The sequence below is a fragment of the Somniosus microcephalus genome, unplaced genomic scaffold (genome assembly GCF_052327205.1).
Source record: "Somniosus microcephalus isolate GS21.2 unplaced genomic scaffold, FLI_Smic_1.0 scaffold289, whole genome shotgun sequence".
Classification (NCBI taxonomy): Eukaryota; Metazoa; Chordata; class Chondrichthyes; order Squaliformes; family Somniosidae; genus Somniosus; species Somniosus microcephalus.
In genome coordinates this window covers 229,152-254,356 of record NW_028225476.1, presented here as the reverse complement: position 1 = coordinate 254,356, position 25,205 = coordinate 229,152, and the positions used below count along the sequence as shown (strand labels likewise).

The following is a 25,205-nucleotide window of genomic DNA, read 5'->3' as shown; positions in this document are numbered from 1 at the left end:
GGTGCTCAGCAGGATGATGAGGGCGGATGCCTCTTCTCGACGCCCGTTCTGAGGACGAAGCTGCCTTGGATGTAAAACTGCCGCAGGGTATGATCGGACTCGTCGCCACTGTTAAGTCTGTGTGTCCCAGTTATGCTTATTATAAATCACTGGACACAGACCACAAGAATAACTTTAACAGGTCTTTACTATTCGGAGGTCAGGACTGAACTGCCCAGCAAATCCCTACACAACGTTTATATACCGGTGTGGTCACCACCGGTATTACAGTATACAGCAGCCAAGAGAAAGTAGTACATCTCTTAAGGTAGTTCTCTTAAGGTGGAACAGGTTACATACACCACAGAAACCAAGGCAAGCGATAAGGATGCCATCATAGAGCGACTGATGAAAGATTTAAGTGAAGAAAGGCAGGAGAGAAAGGTTAAGGAGGAGAGGGTGCAGAACAATTTTGAATACTTACAGTGTCAGGTGTCAGAGGGTAAGAGGCCGTGTCAGACTCACTGTGAACAAAGTGAAAGGAATCTAGAAAGAGGCGAAGAGGCGGAGGAACGATTGAAAGGTATCAGGGTAGCGAATAGAGTAGCCCGAACTCCGGGTTATGAGGGGGCAGATCACAGGCCTTGTAATGAAAAGATCTGTAAGTGGACCTTAAAACTATCCAGGGCCAGAGGGATGGTTCATCTCACGTCGCATGGAGAGGTTGTGGAAGACTGGGATATGGAGAGTAATGAATCAGATGATGGGCCCCCGTACAGCGAGCATCGGCCGGCTCCCGAAGCACCGGGACCACCGAGACCGATGTGTCCCCTATGACAGCAGAAGTTCGGTCCGCCACCAGTGGGCGGTGGCCCGGTGCCGTTGCAGAACGATTATGTGCTCCCATTTACACCGCTTCAGCTACAGGGAATGCTGACGAGTGTGGCTAAATTAAAGCAGGGAGGGGACGCCTCCGTTCATTTCACCAATGTAGAGCAGGTAGGGGGCATTAATAACTGCAACAAGCAGGAGATGAGGAAGTTGATATTGTTCTCCCTAGAAGGGAAGCGATATCAGAGTTTGTCGGCAGCCACCAAGGGGGAGGAAGCATGCACGGCTTAAAAGATGAGATCTTGGTAGCACTAGGGCTCAGCCAAGGTAGTCCGTTCTTGCAGGTGGAGCAGACGAGGCAGCAGGCAGGCGAGTTACCAGATACTTTTGCAGATAGATTGTGGCCGACTTACGTGAGGGCCACTGGAGGAGATCTAGTGCGCGCAGAATTAAGAGGGGCTCCCAGGAATCATTGGCTGAGGACCGTAGTGTCCAACAGTTTGCCGTGAATCAGCGCAAAGGCTGAGTCATGGTTTGACCCAGAGGGCCTCCACAATACGGAGATGGGTGTGCTGAGGAAGCTGACTCTAGCTTTCAATCAGGACAAGGGAGGAAGAGGAGAAACACAGGGGGAAGGTGCACGAAGTGAAAGGGAATGTGAGGAGTAAAAGGGAATGGAGACAGGAGGGAAGTAATGCGGGTCGATCCCAGGCGTGTTGTAACTGTGGGAAGTTGGGACACTGGAGTAAGGAGTGTAAGCTCCCGAAAGGGGGGAAACCAGGGCACGAGGGTCCCAAGGTAGAGACAAACCGAGGGAAGGTAGAAGACGACCCAATAAAAATCTTAGTGGCCGCATTACAGCAGTTTATGGGCAAGGATAAAGGGAAACTGGATGCTGCTGTGGGTGACAGAGGACCCAGCGCGTCTGCACCCTCACTGTGACGGGGCCGCGCCCAGCCCGAGTACCTGTGTCCGCTCATCTACAATGAGTGGGGCAGTCCATGTGTAGATGTGAAAGTGGAGACCGTTAGGGGAAGGTATTTGGTAGATACAGGCGCCTCTAGCACGGTGGTCCACTCACCGAATCCGACCACTTCCCCATGGTCGAGCGGGGCCCCATTTACACGAGCAGGTTTCACAGGTAATGAATAGGCTGGGGCGGTATCGAAAGCCTTAACAATAGAATTAACAATAGAATTAGGACCCAACGTAACAATATGGGAAGGAAATCAGAAGGCTGATGTACCTGCCAAAATGGGGGCAGGGGAAGGGATACCTTGGGACCCGTACTGATCTGGACAGATCATGGCTGTAAAAGGGAAAAGAGAGACCCAAGGAGGTACAATTGCCACCCGATTTGAAACAGGCTCAGCTGCAAGATGCAGTCCTTAAAATGGTAACTAAGGATAAGGAATGTGGGAAGCCTGTAGAGGGACCTTTGGAGCAGCAGACGTAGCAGTGAAACAGGGGATGTTAGTCAAGGGCAATAGGTGGGTCGTGCCCGTGCAGTACAGGGAAGAATTTTTGCAGCTAGCTCATGGGGGTCCGGGGGCCGGACATACAGGGCCAGAAACGACTTGGAATAAAGTGGAGGCTGTGGGATGGTGGCCCCAGCTCAGGGAAGATGTAAGGGATTATTGCGAGAACTGTTTAGTGTGCGCGGTGAATAATCCAGACCCCCACCGAAGGAAGGTTCTGTTGGGACACACAAGGAGGGTAGAGGGACCATGGCAGTCTATACAGGTAGATTTCATTGGGCCACTGCCCACCACAAGTAGGGGCAATAAATATTGTCTGGTATTAGTGGATACTTTCTCGAAATGGGTGGAAGCTTTTCCTTGTAGGGCAGCGACAGCGTTAAACATGGCTAAGATTCTAGTGAAGGAAGTGTTTTCCTGGTGGGGACTGCCCCTGATAGTAGAGTCAGATCAGGGAAGTCATTTCACCGGACTAGTAATGCAGGACACCCTGAAGCTGCTGGGAATACTGGGAAAGTGGAATGTGACGCATAACCCCCAATCATCGGGTATAGTAGAGAGGAATAAACGGACCTTAAAAGAGAGGCTTAGGAAAGAGATAGGAGAGGTCCCGAAGAGATGGGGTGAGGTCCTACCCCTGGTCCTAATGAGCATCAGAGCCAGTCTCTATAAAAGTACGGGACACTCCCCGCATGAGTTAATGACAGGGGAGTCGCTGAGAACCCCGACTCATGTGTTGGTCCTGGTCCTGACCCAAACACAGGTTCAGCAGGTCACACGGGACAGGTTTGTTAGAGACCTGTACCATACTCTAAGGGGGCTGCATTGGGAGGCAGCTAACAATATGGGAAGGCAGCACCAACAGAATAAAATGCTGTTGGAACCACGGGTAACACAGGAGTGGAAGGTAGGGGACCAGGTACTGGTCAGGAATTATGCCAGAATAGGGGCATTCGAGCCATTATTTAAAGGACCCTATAACATTGTGGATAAGGCAAGTCCTATGGTCGATGCAATCCAGCTGCCGAGGCAAGTAAAATGGTTTCACATTAACCAGTGCAAGCTGTACGACTCCGGAGAGAGAAGCACAAAACGGGCCAAGGGCCAAGGAACCGTAATGAGTTTGATCAATGTGAGCCTTTCTCCCGTGCTGTGGGATGGTGAGGATGACTCAGAGGGCGGAGCGGTGAGACGAAGTAGTCGGGTGCCGAGACCCAGGATGCTCTGGACACCTCCTCCTAATCCACCCCCGGGCCTCAAGAATCCCAAACATCGGGACAAGAAAAAACGAAAGTAGTGATTGAACCAAAGTGTAAATATGTGTATCATTTAAGTGTGACCTGTGAAGGGGAGACCCCTCACAGAGCAGTATTATTCTTTTGTTTTGTTTTTATAGAAACGAATCGAATCAAGGACGCGAGATGAGGTGGACGCTGCGGCTGAGCGTGTGGATGATCCTGCTTAAAGCAGGGTGGGGAGATCGGGGAGACACCGAGACATTCTTTACATACAGGTGTATGGGAGGAACTGGCCCCACCGTAACTCAGCGGGGGCAACACGGGGTGATAATGGTACAATTACATACTCCCACATTGGGAATTGGCCGGGTTGGCTAACGTCGAACTCGGCCAAGTATTCAAGGCGAACCGGAGACAAGATTTGGGAAGTGTCAGTATCCTGCCCAAAGGTAAACATCAGGACTAAGAGGGTACAGGTGAAAGAGGGTAGACGGGTTTGTCTGGAATGTAAGGGAGCACCCCCATGGGATGGTGGTGGTGGTTGCGGAAAACAGACAAAGGTAAAAATAATGCATCCACGGAATGGGAAAAGTTGGATAATAATTCAAACAGATGGACCATGGGAACTAAGGAAGGGGTAAAATTGTGTTGGGATAAAAGGTGGAAGAAGGAGCAAGGAGTTTATGTGTTCATGGTCGGGTCGGGGCACAACTGCAAAGGGGGGGTTGCCATTACTTTCAAATGGCAGTGGCAGGACTCCGGATCAGGAGTGAATTGGACTCAGAGTTTTGACTCTTGCGTGACCCCGGATCCTCCAAAAGCAGTCAATGCGACCAAACTGGTCGCGAGCAAGATGAAGCCTCTACCAAAAGGCCCAGAGACTCAGGGTACAGAGGTCAAATGTCCCGTAACAGCACCCGGGCCTAAAACTGGGCTGGTGTTGATCCCAACAGGAAAAATAATGGCCCAGAAATTCGGGTCTCCACGGGTGAGTCCGCACGGGGTAATCGCCCGTAAGCCCAATGGAAGTGCTGGTTTCATGCATGCACTGCGCATGCGTGGGAAACCGGCACTTCCGTTCCCCTGAAAGAAGGGGTTCAGAAGTCGAACACGTGCGCAGGAGAGGCAGCGCGTGCGCTTAGAACTTACGTTTTTTTGCAGGTTTTCCCGGGAGGGTAAGTTTCCAGAAGTTAGACATGTAAAAAGCAGTTGCAAGGCCTGCTTTTTACAAGGTAAGTGGTGAATTAATTAAAATTAAAACATTTTTTCCACAGGTTTATTATTTTTAAATACTTTGAAGAAAGGTAAGTTTATTTTTAGCCCCTTTAGAAAATGTAATTAATTTTTTCAAAATTTAAATTACTGTATTTTTTAAAATAGTTATTTCATGTAATTTATAGTTTATTTAAAAAATGTGATTTAAAAAAATTTTATTTGAAGATTTAGTGATGTTTTGGGGCTTACAGTATTTATAGGTTTGAAAGGTCTTCCTGTCAAACTTATGAATGAAGCATTCCCTGCTACCATTGGCTCTCCATGGCCCACGTGATCCCAGGGGATGCATCCAACTAACTGCGCCCCTGGGATACGCAAGCACTCTGCGCCGGCAGTTGGAGGAGGCCCAGGATTGGAATCCCACGCGGGCCCACAGCTCAACGGCCAGCGCGGTAGGTAAGTGCAAGTTGGGGGCTTGCACATGCGGGAAGCCCCTGACCCGAATTTCTGGGCCGATGTATCATACCGTATATTACGAAGTAGCGTCGGTTATTCTTAATTTAACGGAGTTACTGTTGCCCCGGTGGTGCCCGCCAAAAGTTGTATGAAAAGTTGCTAAAAGGAATGTTCAGACAATTCTACTAGAGGAATTATGGGGACAAAAGTCAGGTGGGAGCATACATTCCAGTAAACAACAGCCACACGGGGCTGGGGGAGATGAAAAAGGGGACTGATTAATGATGTGGCCACGGTGTTTAATGCAGGGACGTCACTGGTCAACAGTATGGACAACGTGCAGTTGCAATTACAAGTAAATACCCTAAGGGACCAGCTGAGGAAAATACTGGGGGGGCGGGTAATGACATTGAGGGTCAGGAATTGCAGGAAGACCAGGTGATGATGATTCATCTAAAGGAAACGGTAGCTAAGCTGGAGACTCATGCTCAGACCATCAATGTATTAACAAAGGAGGGCCGAAATGCGTCGGATCGGGCTGCCCAAAATGATGTGTGTGTCATGTACGGGGCCTGGTTGTTAAACGAGGGGCGCAGTAATTTAAAGGATAATCCCCATCTCAGACCACAAACACATCGGTATCACAGTTAATGGTACTTCACCAAACCTCCAAGAATACATATCACGTTTTGGCTACGATATCCTGCCATTACCCGAACATTTGGTTAAGCTATTAGTTGTCCCTAAAACATTATTACGTGTTACAGCAAAAGAATGAGAAAGAAAGGGAGGAAATCGAAGAGATGATTACCCCTCCATGGTGGGATGTGGGACTCAACATTGAGGTCCCTCCTTGGATTCGAATCGCATCGCATGTGTTGGTAATTGTACAATTGTGTATTATGTTGTATCTCTTAATCTGGTCATGTAAATTAAAAAGGAAGACAAGAAGGGGGAAACTTAAAAGATTGAAACGGGAGGTTCAGAGTGTTTGAACCGAATGTATGTATGAATGTAATAAAAGTGAAATGTAAAGGTTTGGTTGAGACCGGCAGTGCACCCAAAGGCAAAGAAGGAGTAGAATTCGTCAAGAGTAATGTCTCTAGTTTAAAAAGAGACATTAAAGGGAGGAATGTAGATTTCAAAAAACCCAGTACAATAGCAAAATGCTGGAAGCCTGTTTGGCCCATTGGTAGGGGCGCGGTGCAGTTGGGTCTAGAAGCACAGATACACCTGTGAGTTTCAATTTAAGTTTGGAAAAGACATTTACTTTGGACAATGAGCATCTCGATAGGTGATTTAACGGTGAATAGATGATTTAACTTTGGATATTGAGACTTCCTGTTTTAATGGGTTTCGATGGATCTTCAATGGATAAGACAACGATGCCAATTTCGCTGGAACAATGGACTTCCTGGCCTCAATGAAAAACACTTTAACCTTGGGCAAAACACATCAGCAGTAAGACTAAATCACATCAAATATGTACCACAGGGAGGGGGAGACAAGATAAGGAATTGTCTTCCATCCCCCAGCCCTGTACGTGTCCTGTGGTTTGGATTACTGGGTGTGGATTGGAATACAAGAGTTGGGGGAAGGTCCAGACTCGAAAAGGCAGGACGGAAGAACTGTAAGAAGGAACCACACACAGCTCTCTCTCTCTTTCGCTCAGAAGCTTTCTCGGAAGCTCTCTCTCTCGGAAGCTAGCTCTGACTACAGCGACTGCCAGGTGTAATAAGGAAGGGAAGACGGTCATCTCCAGCTCCCAGCCTGCAATCAACGCCGGCCACGACCAGCCGGATGGGTGATTGTATATAACAGCTGACTCTACAAGGGGTTTGCGCTGTGTAGGCAGCTGCAGTCAGATAAAGGAGGACGGGGGCAGGTCATCTCCGATCCAGGCCTACAATCCACAACGGTAACGACCGGCCGGATGGGTGATTGTAAGTTTCAGCCAAATCGCAACAGGATTTTGTCTGTGTTTTGTTGCTTTTTATAAACTAACAGTTTTGGGTTGAACCTAAACCTCTGTGTCATCTACGATTTTGTTCCTGTAAAACCCAGAGTCAAAGAACCCTTGTAAGGATGAGGAAACCAAACGCCTTACAAATGAGTCAGAGCACTACATCATATGTACCTGTAACACCCTGAAACCGATAGATGAGGACTCAGCAGTGGTGGTGATGGTAGAGCCTTTAGGGTAATTCAGGCATCTCCAACTCAGTGGTGTTCTCTGAGCGATGAGAAGAACTACCTCTGCGGAGGATTGGTTTGTGCAAATAATCATGTGTTTTGCCTTCAAGTTTCAGACTCGCCTTGGGTGATTTCCATCTCCCAGGCAGAACCCTCGCCGGCCTGGTCTAGAGCTCATGGTGGGATGACAAGTTGAGTGTGGATGATACACCAGGGAGGGCCGCTAGGGTGATGGTGGAACAGGCCTTGAATGCCACAATGGAATAAATTGCACGAAGTAAACAGGCCCTCACGGGGAAGAATGGAAGTGGACTTGGCCAATAGAACGGCTAGAAGGCTGGAGGTAGGACATTTAGGACTGAGATGAGAAATTTCTTCACTCAGAGGGTGGTGAACCTGTGGAATTCTCTACCACAGAAGGCTGTGGAGGCCAAGTCACTGAATATATTAAAGAAGGAGATAGACAGATTTCTAGACACAAAATGCATCAAGGATTATGGGGAGAGAGCGGGAATATGGTACTGAGATAGAGGATCAGCCATAATCATATTGAATGGTGGAGCAGGCTCGAAGGACCGAATGGCCTACTCCTGCTCCTATGTTTCTATGTAGGCTTTGCAGTTATGGAAGATTTCAGGATTGTTATATAGCGCTTGCAAAGCCACGTGGGTGCAGTCGATGGCGCCCTGCACCATGGGGAAGCCCCTATCCTGGCAAAGCCACATGCGTCCTCGTCCTTCTTCTCTCTGCTCAGTGAGAGGACAACGTAGTTCCTTCTCCTGGTGCAGAGAGCCTCAGTGACCGCCCGGATTCAGAGATGGACGGTGAGCAGTGAGATGTTATCTATGTCTCCTGCTACAGATTGGAAGGATCCGCTGGCGAAGAAATTGAGGGCCACGGTGACCTTGACTGTCACTGAGAGCCGTGTTCACCCTGCTCTCAAGCTGCAGGAGATGGCAGAGTTCTGTGACGACCTCCTTGGTGAAGTGTAGCCTCCTAATACACTGCTCCTCACTTAAATGGACATAAGAGGAGTGCTCTGAGAAGACCCTAGGTGGGTAAGGCCTCCTGTTGAGAACTCTCATTGCCCTCCTCCTCCTCCCTCTGCGCACATCTTCTCCACTATTTTCGCTTCCACCATTCCCTCTCCCAAAGATACTTGACTGCGAGGCCGCTGTGACTGTGAGCAGAAGCCTTTAAATAACAATAGCAGCATTTTCCACTTGCAGCAACTTCAGAGTCACATATAGGCCAGACCAGGTAAGGACGACAGATTTCCTTCCCTAAAGGACATTAGTGAACCAGATGGTTTTTTTTAATTAACAGAATTTAAATTCCCCAGCTGCCGTGGTAGGATTTGAACCTCACTTCCCTGGATCATTAGTCCAGGTCTCTGGATTACTAGCCCAGTGACATTACCACTACGCTACCATTCCTGATTGTGAGTCAGCCCCAACAGAACCAGCCTGGTTTGGAAGGCCTGTTTCTGATGTGCTCATTGACTCAGTGGGGAGAGAAACCCTTTCGAAATCCAGTTCCACTTTTCCCTACCTTTATTTCCGCTTCTGATCTCCCCAAGTCTCGCTCTTTGCTGGAACAATTCTGCTGGACTCGCCGAAGCTTCTCGATTTCTCTCTCCAATTCTTCCTGTAAAGTTCATTGGAAAGTGTTTAAAGTAACAACCTGCATTTATATCACGATTTTAACGTAGTAAAACATCCCAAGGTGCGTCACAGGAGCGTAATCAGACAAAAATTGACACTGAGCCAAAGGAGGAGACATTAGGACAGGTGAGAAAATGCTGGGTTAAAGAGGGAGGTTTAGAGGAACGTCTTAAAGGAGGAGAGGGAGAGGCGAAGAGGGTTGGGGGGGGAATTCCAGAGCCCAAGGCCTAGACTGATGAAGGCAGGGCTGCCAATGGTGGGGCAAAGGAAGTTAGGGATGTAGAAGAGGCCAGAATTGGAGGAACATCGAGTTTCTGGAGTGGGATTGGCTGGAGGAGATTACGGAGACAGGGACGGGGGAGGCCACGGAGGGATTTGAACACAAGGGTGAACATTTTGAAATCAGGGTGTTGCCGGACCAGGAGCTAATGCAGGTCAGTGAGCACAGGGCTGATGGGAGAATGGGACTTGGTGCGAGCTAGGATACGGGCAGCAGAGTTTCAGATGAGCTTTAGTTTATGGAGGGTGCAAGGTAGGAGGCCGGTCAGAGAGCTTTGGAATAGTCAAGTCTGGAGGTAACAAAAACCTGAATGAGGGTGTCAGTAGCTGATGGGCTGAGGCGGGGCGGAGACGGGCGATATTACAGAGGTGGAAGTAGGAGGTCCTCGTGATGCTGAGGATCAGGGGTCGGAAGCTCAGCTCAGGGTCAAATCGGCCACCGAGATTGCGATAAGTCTGCTTCAGGCTGAGACAGTGGCCAGGGAGGGGGATGGAATCGATGGCTAGAGAACAGAGTTTGTGGCCGGGACCGAAGGCAATTGCTTCAATCTTCCCAATATTTAGTTGGAGGAATTTCTGCTCATCCAGCACTGGATGTCGGAGAAGCAGCGTGACAAATCAAAGATAGTGGAGGGGTCGATAAAGGTGGTGGTGAGGTGGAGCTGGGAGTCGTCAGTGTACATGTGGAACCTGACATTGTGACTTTTAGATGATGTCGCCGAGGGGCAGCATGTAGATGAGAAATAGGAGAGGGTCAAGGATAGATCCATGGGGGACTCCAGAGGTAACGGTGCGGGAGCGGGAGGAGAAGCCATTGTAGGAGATTCTGTGGCTATGACTGGATAGGTAAGTGTGGAACCAGGTGAGGGCAGTCCCACCCAGCTGGACAACAGAGGACAGGCGTTGGAGGAGGATGGTGTGACACCGTGTCAAAGGCTGCAGACAGGTCGAGAAGGATGAGGAGGGATAGTGCACCAGGTCATCGTCACACAGGATGTCATTTGGGACTTTTTAGTCGGGCTGTTTAAATACTGTGGCAGAGGCAGAAACCTGACTGGAGAGGTTCAAACATGGAGTTGCTGGAAAGAGGGGCACCGATTTGGGAGGCGACAACACATACAAATACTTTGGAGAGGAAAGGGAGGTTATGATGGGGCGGTAGTTTGCAAGGACCAAGGGGTCAAGGTGAGTTTTTTTGAGGAGTGGGGCGATGATGACAGACTTGAAAGGGAGCGGAAGAGTACCTGAGGAGATGAGCGCTATTTACACTATCAGTGAGCATGGGGGCCAGGAAGGGAGGTTGGGTGGTCAGTAGTTTAGTGGGAAGAGGTTCCAGCAAGCAGAAGGTGGGTCTCATGGACAAGATGAGCACAGAAAGGGCATGAGGGGAGATAGGAGAGAAATTATGGAGAGATGTGAGTTCAGGGCTAGAGCAGGGGCAAACTTGGGGATGGTTTGGTTTGTTGTGCTTGGAGAAAGGAGGGAAGTGGCAGAGGGAGCTGAACGATGGCCTCAATCTTGCTGAGAAAGAAGTCCCTGAGCTTCTGGCATTTGTTGTTGGAGGTGAGGGAGGTGGGGCAGAGGAGAGGGGTTTCAGGAGACTGTTGGTGGTGGAGACAAGAAGCGGGGAAGGTGCCTCCTTCCGGTTTAACGGTGGTGGGTTGGGTCTGGGCCGAGTAACCCGCTCAGGAGAGGCGGGCCGGTAATTATAATATTTAAATGAGGTGCCGTGCCTCAGATTTTGGCAGCGATTGGATTTAACGGCTGCGGGCCGTCTATCCTGGGGCTCTGGAGTCCCCACAGCTGAAGGGAGGTGGGAGCTGCCAGATCCAGCAGCCAAGTGTTTTTCCAGCACTGCGTGTGGGCCTGGAGGAGCAGGAGAGCTTCCCCCGAACCCTCAAACAAACCTGCCCTTGACCTTCTAGGTGGAAGAGATCGCGGGTTTGGGAGGTGCTGCTGAAGAAGCCTTGGCGAGTTGCTGCAGTGCATCTTGTAGATGGTACACACTGCAGCCACGGTACGCCGGTGGTGGAGGGAGTGAATGTTTAAGGTGGTTGATGGGGTGCCAAACAAGCAGGCTGCTTTGTCCTGGATGGTGTCGAGCTTCATGAGTGTTGTTGGAGCTGCACTCATCCAGGCAAGTGGAGAGTATTCCATCACATTCCTTACTTTAGCCTTGTAGATGGTGGAAAGTCTTTTGGAAGTCAGGAGGTGAGACACTCGCCACAGAATACCTAGCCTCTGACCTGCTCTTGTTGCCACAGTATTTATGTGACTGGTCCAGTTAAGTTTCTGGTCAATGGTGTGCCCAGGATGTTGATGGTGGGGGATTCGGCGATGGTAATGCTATTGAATGTCAAGGGGCGGTGGTTAGACTCTCGCTTGTTGGAGATAGTCATTGCCTGGCACTTGTGTGGCACGAATGTTACCTGCCACTTATCAGCCAAAGCCTGAACGTCGTCCAGGTCTTGTTGCATGCGGGCATGGACTGCTTCATTATCTGAGGAGCTGTGAATGGCACTGAACACTGTGCAGTCATCAGTGAACATCCCCATTTCTGACCTTATGTTGGAGGGAAAGTCATAGATGAAGCAGCTGAAGATGGTTGGGCCTAGGACACTGCCCTGAGGAACTCCTGCAGCGATGTCCTGGGGTTGTGATGATTGACCTTCAATCACCACAACCATCTTCCTTTGTGCTAGGTATGACTCCAGCCAGTGGACAGTTTTCCCCCCGATTCCCATTGACTTCAGTTATACTAGGGCTCCTTGATGCCACACTTGGTCAAATGCTGCCTTGATGTCAAGGGCAGTCACTCTCACCTCACCTCTGGAATTCAGCACCTTTGTCCATGTTTGGACCAAAGCTGTAATGAGGTCAGGAGCTGAGTGGCCTTGGCAGAACCCAAACTGGGCATCAGTGAGCAGGTTATTGGTGAGTAAGGGCCGCTTGATAGCACGGTCGATGACACCATCCATCACTTTGCTGATGATTGAGAGTAGACTGATGGGGCGGTTATTGGCTGGATTGGATTACATTGACAAGTCCTGCCAGTCCCACAATACTGCTCTCTGGATTTGGGATAATTTTGAAATGATATAATAAACAAAAATGTGTTGATGACTTGGCCCAAGTTGGGAATGTTTACTCTGTGTTTTATGGGTTGATGATAATATTGTATTGGACAGTAAAATTCCTCCAGAGTTCAGGAATGAGATGAAATGGTAATTAATAGGATAAGTGAAATGGTATGACAGGCAGTGATTGAAGGGTTGTGATGGAAGCAGAGAAAGTGCCCCACCAAATGGGGTCTAGGGGCATTGCCCCAGGTGACTGAAAGATGTGTGCGGGCACCCACGAGTACATTAAAGTGAAAGTCAGGAAAGTGTAGGTGAGAATCGTTAATTGATAGCTTTCTCTTGGAGATGTTTGTGTCGCCACCTATACCGAACAATGAGAAAAGTGTATTAGATAGCCTGGCCGCTAACAGAGACATCGGGACCACACGGGGCAGATAAGCAAAGACCTCCAGACACCCCCCGATCTTCTGATCAGATAATCTGGAGAGAGAGAAAACCTGGAGAGAGAGAAAACCTGTTAATCAAAGCCCAACAACAACAACTTGCATTTATAAAGCGCCTTTAACGCAGTAAAACATCCCAACGTCCGAAAAGGAGACGTCTACCCTTGGGAATGATGCATGGTGGGAGATGGTTAACAACACAGCTCAGCACCCAGGGGCTAGAATAATATCAGTGAGTTTTGTCACAGCCCAGATAATTGTCCTCATCATTCTAATTGGTGCAGTGTGTTGGTTCAAACGGTTAATTAAGAGGCTGTCACAGAAAACCCAGAGCTTGGAATTGTCTGCTTTGATTAAAGGATGAGGGGAGTTGGAACATCCTGAACCCTCCCTACCTGAGGAATAGGTGAGAACCATTAAAAACACCAAGAGAAGGACTTGGAGTTGGAAATTCCCAAGGTACATGTGTGTGTGGGATTGAAAGGGTTAATTTCAAACCAGTCTGTGAGCCGCCAGCTCCAACACAGAGAGAGAGAGAGACAGAGAAGCTCGAGCCTCTCGCATGTTGCTGGCTGCTCGCCAGCTCCAAAAGAGAGAGAGAGAAACCTCGGGAGATGAGGCCGAGCGAGTCTCTCGCAGGTTCTTTTCAGGGTTTGTCTCAGTTAAAGAGATTGTCCGACAGGGTCGGGGAACCGTGTGAGTGGCCGGGGCACCGCAAATTAAAGGGCAGGTGTCGGACGGACATTTATTTTGGGCTGCCTGCCAACACCTGCTCCCTCTCGCCTCCTCCTGCGGGGTGCCGGCTACGATCGGTCAGCCCGACACTCCTCTTGAGTGCCGGGCTCTTTTGCAGGCACCCCGCTCCCCGGTGGTCCAGCAGGGCCCGGTGCGCTGCGCTAGGCCCCTCCCTTTAAACAGGGGAGTGAGGCCTGCAGTACCGCCTCGCTCTGTGCCGACACACATGGCGCTGTTACACGTGGTGCCACAATACTGAATGGGAGCCCCCCAGAGGGAGGGGGAGCGCTTCCAGGAGCCCCGCCTCCTGCTGGGGGCTGTTACCATTCAATTTCCGGCAAGAGGGCAATAACTTTTTTGAGGGGCTAAAAGCAGCGACCCGGCGAAGTTAATGCTCCAAAGGGGGCGCGACCCAGTTGTTCCCCATTATTCTTTAAATTAGATCATTTAGTGAGATTGAAGCCCTGATTTAGTCAATGATTATAGATATTTTATGCTTGCAACCTAAACAACCACTGATGTCAGATATTAACCAAGAGCATATATTCCCTCTTTCAGATATATTCCCGTGGTTGACCCATGACCTTATTGCTCGCTGGCGTGTTGGGCAGCGTCGTGCCCCTCGGTGAATCGAGAAGCCTCTCGGGCGACTGGCACTGTGTCGTCATGAGTTATACCAGCAATGAGACCCGGCCATGGTCAACACGGGGCGGTTCACACACGGACCAGCAGGGAAAGGGCTTCGATTGATGTGTACGTGTATCGGTAAAGGGATCGCCAATGGCACAGCATCAGCTATCAAGTGGTCTCGGACAGAGTGAACACCAGTAAAGACAAGGACGTTGAGCCTTTTGCCAAACCCTATATGGGAGACACTAAGAACACTTTGCGTTCCCTAATGGGACACGGGCAATGAGCAGCTCTCTCAATTCCCCTCAGGTCTGGAAATAACATGCTGACTGAAAGTGGGTGAATGAACAGAGAGCTCATGGGGTATATGTGCACAAATCATTGAAGGTAGCAGGGCAGGTTGAGAAAGCAGATAAAAAAGCTTAAGGGATCCTGGGCTTCATGAATAGAGGTATAGAGTATAAAAGCGTGGAAATTATGATGAGCCTTTATAAAAAAAACTGGTTCGGCCTTGTGGTAAACCACTGTTATACCTGTCTGTGTGTGCATGTGTATTCCACTAGGTACAGGTCTGGACATGCCTCGGCTGACTCCTCCCACTATTCCAGGTATATAAGTGACTACCTCCCAGTCCCTTAGGATTCTGGACGGGTCGACCACTCGAGACTAGACCTTCATTCTTTTTAGTTAATAAAAGCCTGGTTGTTACTCGCTTAACCTCAGTCTTTTGAGTAATTGATGGCGCATCAATTTTATTAACTAAATTTTTTATAATGGAGAAGATCCTCACACCAGCATGCCTGGACCTGGACAGTCGGGAAGCGGACGCTTCCACCAAGTTTGCTCACTGGCTCATGTGCTTCGAGGCATTCCTGACTGCCTCCACTGCGGTCGTAACGGATGCGAACAAACTGTCCTGATCTCCAAGGTGAACCACCGAGTGTACTCAGTCATCTGGGACGCGACCTCGTACACAGCCGCCCTCCAGCTCCTCAAGACCCAGTACACGTGCCCTGTGAACGAAGTTTACGCCAGGCACCTCCTGGGGAGTCGCAAGCAACAACCTGGGGAATCGACTGAGGAATACCTCCAAGCACTGTCCGTGCTTGGCCGGGCCTGTGGGTGTAAGGCGGTAACGCCCACTAAGTACACGGAGGAACTGATCCGGGATGCCTTCGTAGCGGGCCACAGGTCCAACTACACCCGACAGCGACTGCTGGAGCAGAGTGACCTCACCCTCGACAAAGCCTCCGAAATCGCACTAACGCTGGACGCAGCCTACCGGGGCATGGATGCCTACTCCTCTGCACCATGGACGCCGCGGGGAACGACAACCTGGGACACGGTAGGACAGCCCCATAGCACCGTGCCACCCCAGCCACAGCCCAACAACGGCCCAACCACCGCAGCAGTGTCCCAAAGCCAGACAGCAGTATCCCAAGGCCAGAAATGCTACTTCTGTGGCCAGGCCAAACACCCCAGAGCGCGCTGCCCGGCGAAGAATGCGACCTGCTCGGGCTGCGGGAAAAAGGGACACTACGCTAGCGTCTGCAAGGCCAAAGCCACCCCGAACACCAGCAGCGCCGCGTGTGGGCCGTGCGAGCCGCCATCTTGGGCCCCCAACAGCGCCGCGTGTGGGCCGTGCGGGCCGCCATCTTGGGCCTCCCCAGCCATGTGCGAACCACCGCAGCAGCAGCCATCTTGGACGACTCCAGCCACATGGGAATCATGGACGCCGCCACCTTGGACACCAGCCGGGACGCAGCAGGCCACCAACCACCCCCCATCTGATACCCGCAGCGACACACTGACCCCTACGCTGGCCTCTGTTACGCTGGACCAAACGAGACCGCACCAACTAGCTCGGTCCAAAATGGACGTTAAGGTAAACGGCCATGCAATAAACTGCCTTTTTGACTCCGGGAGCACAGAGAGCTTCATCCACCCCGACACGATGCGGCGTTGCTCTCTCCCAGTCCTGCCTGCGCACCAGCGGATTTCTATGGCCGCCGAGTCCCAGTCAGCGGATATTGGCGGCTACTGCGTGGTGACACTAGTAGTAGACGGGACTGTGTTCAATAATTTTAAACTCCTGGTCCTGCCCCAACTTTGCGCTGCCGTTCTACTGGGGTTGGATTTCCAGTGCCACCTCAAAAGCGTTACGATGGCGTACGGTGGCCCCCTCCCCCCACTCACAGTCCGCAGCCAGCAGCCTCCAAATTGCCCGCCGCGCACCAGATGCAACCTCTCCACACTCAGAGTCCCACCCCCCCCACTGTTTGCTAACCTCACCCCCGACTGTAAGCCCATCGCCACAAAGAGCAGGCGATACAGTGCCGGGGACAGGGTTTTCATCAAAACTGAAGTGGAGCGGCTCCTGAAGGAGGGGATTATTGAGGGCAGCTCCAGCCCCTGGCGAGCCCAGGTTGTGGTCGTTAAGACCGGCGAGAAACAACGTCGACTACAGCCAAACAATAAACCGCTACACCCTGCTGGACGCCTACCCACTCCCCCGCATAGCTGACATGGTCAACCAGATCGCGCAGTACCGCGTCTTTTCGACCATTGACCTGAAATCAGCGTACCACCAGCTCCCCATCCGCCCCGAAGACCGCCAGTATACTGCTTTTGAGGCAAACGGCCGCCTCTATCACTTCCTTAGGGTTCCCTTTGGCGTTACCAACGGGGTCTCCGTCTTCCAAAGGGAGATGGACCGGATGGTCGATCAAAACGCGCTGCAGGCCACTTTCCCTTACCTAGACAATGTGACCATCTGCGGCCATGACTTGCAGGACCATGACGCAAACCTCGAGAAATTCCTCCGCACCGCCCAACTCCTGAACCTGACATATAACAAGGAGAAGTGCATATTCCGCACAGACCGCCTCGCCATCCTTGGCTGTGTTGTGGAACACGGGGTCATCGGTCCCGACCCGGACCGGATGCGTCCCCTTATGGAACTCCCACTGCCCCACTGCCTAAAAGCTCTGAAGAGGTGCCTAGGGTTTTTTTCCTACTACGCCCAGTGGGTCCCCTACTATGCAGACAAAGCCCGTCCGCTGATCAAATCCACCTCTTTTCCCCTGATGGCAGAGGCCCGCTCGGCCTTCCATCGTATCAAGGAGGACATTGCCAAAGCCACCATGCACACAGTGGATGAATCCATCCCCTTCCAGGTGGAAAGCGAGGCGTCCGACTTCGCTCTGGCCGCCACCCTTAATCAGGCGGGGAGACCTGTGGCATTCTTCTCACGAACCCTCCAGGGCCCGGAGACCAGACACTCCGCGGTCGAGAAGGAGGCCCAGGCTATTGTGGAGGCTGTGCGTCATTGGAGGCACTACCTGGCCGGAAAACGATTTACCCTGCTCACTGACCAGCGTTCAGTTGCTTTTATGTTCAACAACAAGCAGAGGGGCAAAATCAAAAATGACAAGATCTTGAGGTGGAGAATCGAACTTTCCACCTACAATTACGAGATCTTGTACCGGCCTGGGAAGCTCAATGAACCCCCAGATGCCCTATCGCGTGGCACCTGCGCCAGCGCGCAGATCGATAGGCTGAGGGCCCTCCACAATGACCTCTGCCACCCGGGGGTCACCAGGTTCTTCCACTTCATCAAGGCCCGCAACCTGCCTTACTCCACTGAGGAGGTCAGGACCATGACCAAGAACTGCCAAGTCTGCGCTGAGTGCAAACCGCACTTTTATAGACCAGACAGAGCCCACCTGATAAAAGCCACTCGCCCTTTCGAACGCCTGAGCGTCGATTTTAAAGGGCCTCTCCCCTCCTCCGACCGCAATGTGTACTTCCTCAACATCATTGACGAGTACTCCCATTTCCCGTTCGCTATCCCCTGCCCGGACATGACCAGTGCCACGGTCATTAAATGTCTGAACAGCCTCTTCACCCTGTTCGGTTTCCCCAGCTATATCCATAGCGACCGGGGCTCATCGTTTATGAGCGACGAACTCCGCCAGTACCTGCTCGCTAGGGGTATAGCCACAAGCAGGACCACCGGTTACAACCCCCGGGGGAACAGACAGGTGGAAAGAGAGAATGCAACAGTTTGGAAGGCCGCCCTACTAGCCTTAAAGTCTAGGGGCCTTCCGACCTCCCGCTGGCAGGAGGTGCTCCCCGATGCGCTCCACTCGATTCGGTCACTGCTCTGCACTGCCACCAATGCCACCCTTCACGAGAAAATGTTTGTCTTCCCAAGGAAGTCCACATCGGGGACAGCGTTACCGCCATGGCTGACGTCCCCAGGGCCGGTACTACTGAGAAGACACGTGAGGACCAATAAAACGGACCCCCTAGTCGAGAGGGTCGACCTCCTCCACGCCAACCCCCAGTACGCTTACATTGCGTACCCGGACGGGCGGGGGGACACAGTCTCCATACGAGACCTCGCACCCTCGGGGACCGCTGTAACCCACTACCCATTACCAACCCCCCCACGACCCGATATCCAACCCCAGCAGCCGGCTCGCCTTGGACCGTCACCCACGAGGACTACACTCCAGTGCCCCAGCCTACACGGGACGCGACGCCGGAAGCTCCACCACCCCTGCCGTCGCCACGTCGATCACAGCGGCAGAAAAGACCTCCGGAGAGACTCCAATACACGAACTTTTAAATACACTTCACCCCGCCGGACTCATTTTTAAACAAGGGGTGAATGTGGTAAACCACTGTTATACCTGTCTGTGTCTGTATGTGTATTCCACTAGGTACAGTTCTGGACATGCCTCGGCTGACTCCTCCCACTATTCCAGGTATATAAGTGACTACCTCCCAGTCCCTTAGGATTCTGGACGGGTCGACCACTCGAGACTAGACCTTCATTCTTTAGTTAATAAAAGCCTGGTTGTTACTCGCTTAACCTCAGTCTTTGGAGTAATTGATGGCGCATCAGGCCTCAACTGAAGTATTGTGTCCAATTCTGGGGCACGGCACTTTAGGAAGGATGTGAAGGCCTTAGAGAGGGTGCAGAAAAGATTTACAAGAATGATTCTAGGGATGAGGGACTTCAGTTACGTGCATAGACTGGAGAAGCTGGATTTGTTCTCCTTAGAACAGAGAAGATTGAGAGGAGATTTGATCGAGGTGTTCAAAATCATAAGGAATCTGGACAGAGTAGATAGAGAGAAAATGTTCCCATTGGCGGAAGGGTCGAGAACCAGAGGACACAGATTTAAGGTGATTGGCAAAAGAACCAAAGGTGACATAAGAAAAAACTTTTTTATGCAATGAGTGGCTAGTATCACGAATGCACTGCCTGAAATGGTGGTGGAGGCCAACTCAATCACGGCTCTCGAGGTGGGACTGAACAGCACTGGACACAGTACTCGAGGTGGGACTGACCAGAACTGGACACAGTACTCGAGGTGGGACTGACCAGAAGTGGACACAGTACTCGAGGTGGGACTGACCAGAACTGGACACAGTACTCGAGGTGGGACTGACCAGAACTGGACACAGTACTCGAGGTGGGACTGACCAGAACTGGACACAGTACTCGAGGTGGGACTGACCAGAACTGGACACAGTACTCGAGGTGGGACTGACCAGAACTGGACACAGTACTCGAGGTGGGACTGACCAGAAGTGGACACAGTACTCGAGGTGGGACTGACCAGAAGTGGACACAGTACTCGAGGTGGGACTGACCAGAACTGGACACAGTACTTGAGGTGGGTCTGACGAGAACTGGACACAGTACTCGAGGTGGGTCTGACCAGAACTGGACAAAATACTCGAGATGGGTCTGACCAGAACTGGACAAAATACTCGAGATGGGTCTGACCAGAACTTGACACAGTACTCGAGGTGGGACTGACCAGAACTGGACACAGTACTCGAGGTGGGTCTGACCAGAACTGGACAAAATACTCGAGATGGGACTGACCAGAACTGGACACAGTACTTGAGGTGGTACTGACCAGAACTGGATGCAGTACTCATGGTGGAACTGACCAGAACTGGACGCAGTACTCATGGTGGGACTGACCAGAACTGGACGCAGTACTCGAGGTGGGACTGACCAGAACTGGGCGCAGTACTCGAGGTGGGACTGACTAGAACTGGACACAGGACTCGAGGTTGGTCTGACCAGAACTGGACACAGTACTTGTTGTTGGACTGACCAGAACTGGATGTAGTACACTGCGCATGGCTGCTAACCACCTCCTGAATTTCGCCCGGGCGCTAACGAGAGCCTTCATTTTGTTGTGGGTAGTGAAGTGTCAATCACATTGCTGTTTGTCCGGAGTCACATATAGGCCAGACCGGGTACGGACGGCTGTAATGTATGTACCCTTAAGGGAGGAACTATCTTTTACAGCCCCTGTATACTGCAGTACCAGCAGTGACCACACCTGTATATAACACTGAGTAGTAATCTGTACAGTTAGTTCCAGTATACCCTACGTTCAGTAAACACCTGTTACACCATTCTCCTGCAGTCCGTGTTTTATTTATACGCGGACATAACAGTGGCGACGAGCAGGTTCGAACTCACCTGCAGTTCTGCATCACCTCACGGGGATTCGTCCCTGAAGATCAGCATCTTGGAGGTCGAAGCCAGAGAAACAGGCGTCAACCGCGGGCAACCGCCCAGTAATCCATCGGAGATTAGAGAATCACGGGGGAGACTGTTGAGAGCTGGGCTTGCTTCTCCAGTCGAGGTGGTCCAGCAAATCGGGCTGGTAACAGGTAGTGCGATGACTCTTCCCGGACTGTGGCGGGCTAGAGCTCAACCGAGCGGCACGGTAAGAGGGCCGAGCAGCGTCGACGGGAAGAAAGAGAGAGAGAGGGTGGAGCGCACAGGGCGCGGCCGGTGTTCAGGAGCCGGGCAGCGTTGAAGAGGGAAAGAAAAAGAGACACGCAGGGGGCAGTGTTGAAGAGAGGAAGAGAGAGAGAGACGCGCAGAAAGCCGCGAGGCGCCGCCATTTGCCATGAGGACCGCCGAGAGCGGCGTTGGCAGCAGTGCAGGGGAAGCGCGTGAAATCCACAGGGCGCCGCCATTACCATAAGAAACGCTAGGAGCAGCATTGGCAGCAGCGGGGGAAGAAGGAAAAGCGCGAGAGGCGCCATTTTCAACCATTGGGGAAGAAGGAAAAGTGCGGGAGGCGCCATTTTAAACCACACCCAAGATGCCGAAGAGTGGCAGTATCACTGTTTTCGACAATGAAGTCGAAGACTGGGCTACATATGTTGAGAGGATTGAAGTGTACTGCAAGGCAAATGAGGTGTCCGATGAGAAGAAGGCGTCGGTATTGTTGAATCTCATGGGCGCGAGAACGTACGGCCTATTACGGAATTTAATAACCCCAACTAAACCAATGGAGAAAAGTTTTGAGGATATTGTCACTATATTACAGGAACATCTAAACCCTACACCGCTGCTGATAGCAGAAAGATTCAAGTTCCATAAAAGAAACCAGCACAAAGACGAAAGTAATGCTGATTATCTCACGGAACTATGCAAATTATCGAAACACTGCCAGTTTGGAGCAGGACTGGCAGATACCTTAAGGGGTAAGTTTGTCTGTGGGCTCCAGAGTGAAGGAACCCAGAAATGACTTCTATCGGAAAGGGACCTTACGCTGGAAAAGGCTTTCAGTGTTGCGGTACCCTATGAAGCAGCAGCACGGGGCGCTGCAGAAATACAACAGAAGCCGCAAGAATATAGCACCAATGAAATGGCATATGGAGCAGAGAAGTGCTATCGCTGCGGCAGAACAACCCACGACCAGAAGGATTGTTGGTTTAAGGACAAAGTGTGCAGACAGTGTGGAAAAGTAGGACACATAGCATGAGTCTGCAGGTCGGGAAAGAAAACCAACACTAAAAGAACTACTAAAGAAAAGTACAAGAAAGTACAGAAGATGACGGACAGTAGTTCAGAAGATCAAAAGAGTGATAGCGACTCCGAAAGCAGGAGACTAAGTTGCCTGAAGTTACACAATGTGATCGCAAAGGAGGATCACCAAACCATTTGGGTCACTCTCATGATAGCAGGGTCCCAGGTAAAGATGGAATTGGACACAGGATCAGCCCTAACAGTCATGAATCAATGAGACTACGAGCGGCTATTCACATATACCCTTGAGAGACACAAAAATTATCTTGAAGATGTATACGGGGCAAAAAGACTACCCCAAAGGAAAAATAAGGGTGCCCGTTAAATACAACGGTAAGGAAATACAGAAACTGGATCTGTATATATTACAAGATGGAGGACCACCATTACTGGGGCGTGAATGGATCCAGAAAATACAATTGGATTGGCATTCCATTCAGGCACTGACTGTGGCTGACAAAAAGGATGACGACGTCACACCTGGGCGACTGTCAAAGATCCTAACTGACGTGAAAGAAGTGTCCCAGCAAGGACTTGGAACACTAAAAGGCATAACTGCAATGATCAAAATTGAAGAAAACGCAAACCCAAATTTTTTTAAGGCCAGACCGTTACCTTATGCGATGCACCCAGCCGTCGAATCAGAGCTGGAGAGTCTGGAACATTCAGGTGTACTGTCCAAGTTGGACTGGAGCGAGTGGGCCACACCCATCGTTCCTGTAATGAAAAAGTTGTTGAGCAGCATGCCTGGGGAGCCAAAGAAGGTTCACATCTGTGGGGACTTTAAGCTAACTGTGAACCCAGTCCTTCACACCGTGCAATATCCACGTCCGCGGATTGAAGATATTTTCGCCTCACTATCTGGAGGGAAACGCTTCACTAAGATTGATCTGTCCCAAGCGTATCTGCAAATGGAGGTAGAAGAAGCATCAAAAAAATACCTCACAATCAACACTCATAAAGGTCTCTACCAATATAACCGGCTGGTATTCGGGGTAGCATCAGCTCCGGCTATTTGGCAGAAGGCAATGGAACATGTCCTGCAAGGGATCCCAGGAACCCAGTGTTATTTGGACGACATCCTGGTTACGGGCGAAAATGACAGTGATCACCTTGCCAACCTGGAGCAGGTGCTCACTAGATTACAGAAATATGGGCTCCGAGCCAACCACCCCAAATGCGAGTTTTTCAGGAAACAAATCTCGTATTGTGGCCACGTGATTGATGAAGAGGGGTTACATAAGTCCCCAGACAAGATTGAGGCAGTAGTCAAGGCTGCAGCACCGGAAAATGTGTCACAACTGAGGCCGTTCCTCGGGCTGGTAAACTACTACCATAAGTTCTTGCCAAATTTGTCTACTATACTACACCCACTGAACGCCCTACTGCAAAACTGGAGTAGCATGGAAATGGAGTGACGAATGTAGGCGTGCTTTCCAGAAAAGCAAAACCCTAATCACTTCAAAAGAAGTATTGGCCCATTACAATCCAACACTACCAATTCGGTTGGCATGTGATGCATCACCCTACGGCGTTGGAGCGGTTCTGTCACACAAATTCCTTGACGGCTCAGAGAGGCCAATAGCCTTTGCGTCACGTTCATTAACCTCAGCCGAGCGTAACTACGCTCAGATTGACAGGGAGGCCCTCAGCCTAGTTTGGGGGGTGAAGAAGTTCAATCACTATCTGCACGGGCAGAAATTCACCTTGCTGACTGATCACCAGCCTCTTGTCTCCATCTTTAACCCAAAGAAGGGCGTTCCAGTGATGACTGCGCAACGGCTGCAAAGATGGTCCCTTTTTCTAGGGACACATCAATACGAAATTGAGTATAAGGGCACGAAACAGCATGGAAACGCTGATGGGCCTGCCACTGCCTACGGTGGAGGAAGCACCTGCAGTGGATCCTGTTGAAATATTCCATTCAACTATAGTCGAATATCTACCTGTAACAAACGCAAGTATAGAGAAGGAAACCCGAAATGACCCGACACTGTCTCGGGTATATGATTTGACAGTGAAGGGATGGCCAGCACATGGCGACTCACTGTTGCCAGCATTCTCGTCAAGGAGAGAACAGCTGTCAGTGTGCCGGGGGACCTTGATGTGTGGATCCCGAGTGGTAATTCCACCCAAGTTGAGAGATAAGAGTGCTCAATGAGCTTCATGAGGGTCATCTGGGAGGGGTAAAAATGAAAAGCCTAGCCAGGGCTTATGTGTGGTGGCCGGGAATCGATAAAGAAAGCGAGGAAATGACCAAGAGCTGCTCAGGATGTCAGAAAGTCCAAAATGCACCACTACATGCCCCTCTACACCCATGGGAGTGGTCCTCATCTCCATGGCAACAGGTACACATTGATTTTGCTGGTCCATTCATGGACTCAATGTTTTTAATAGCCGTGGATGCACACTCGAAATGGCCTGAGGTCATCAAAATGTCCTCCACCACCACGGAGAAAACTATTGCAGTCCTACGGACCATTTTTGCCAGGAATGGCTTGCCAGAACAGATTTGTTCCGATAATGGACCACAGTTTGTGTCCGAAGATTTCCGGAGGTTCTTGAGAAATAATGGGGTAAAGCATTACACATCCGCCCCATATCATCCAGCCACAAATGGATTGGCTGAGAGGTTCGTATAAACCTTTAAAAAAGCAATAAAGGCGATGTATAACGACAACATTCCACTGCAACACAAGGTGGACACTTTCCTATTAGCCTACCGGAATGCGACACATGCAGTCACCAACCAGGCCCCAGCCATGATGTTCTTTAACCGTAGATTAAGATCTCGCCTGGATTTACTCAAACCAAATGTACGACGAGATGTGGAAAACAAGCAATTCCAGCACATCAATGAGAAGCCAACAAGGAGCTTCAAAGTAGGGCAACCAGTCTTGGCCCGTGACTACCGAACAGAAAAATGGCAGCCAGGAACGATATGCACACGGCAGGGACCACTAATGTACACAGTGGACGTTGGAGAGAGCATCGTGAGACGCCATGCTGACCAGATCCTAGAGTCACAGGAACAAGTCAACCCCATGCCTCGCTCATACGTACCTGGTGATGAGCCCGAAGTACAGGTTGCATCTACCTCAGAAACAGTAGCATCGGAAGCTG

The 25,205-nt window shown here is 50.8% G+C and overlaps 1 protein-coding gene across 3 annotated transcripts in view; it reads right to left on the bottom strand.

Annotated features, from left to right (window-relative positions):
* LOC147081943 (E3 ubiquitin/ISG15 ligase TRIM25-like) overlaps positions 1-25,205 on the bottom strand; it is a 77,178-nt gene that overhangs the window by 31,558 nt on the left and 20,415 nt on the right. For all 3 annotated transcript variants that reach the window (XM_085980582.1, XM_085980581.1, XM_085980583.1), the window contains exon 2: positions 8,942-9,037. In XM_085980582.1, coding sequence (XP_085836708.1) covers positions 8,942-9,037 — 96 coding nt within the window. The remainder of the gene's footprint in view (positions 1-8,941; positions 9,038-25,205) is intronic.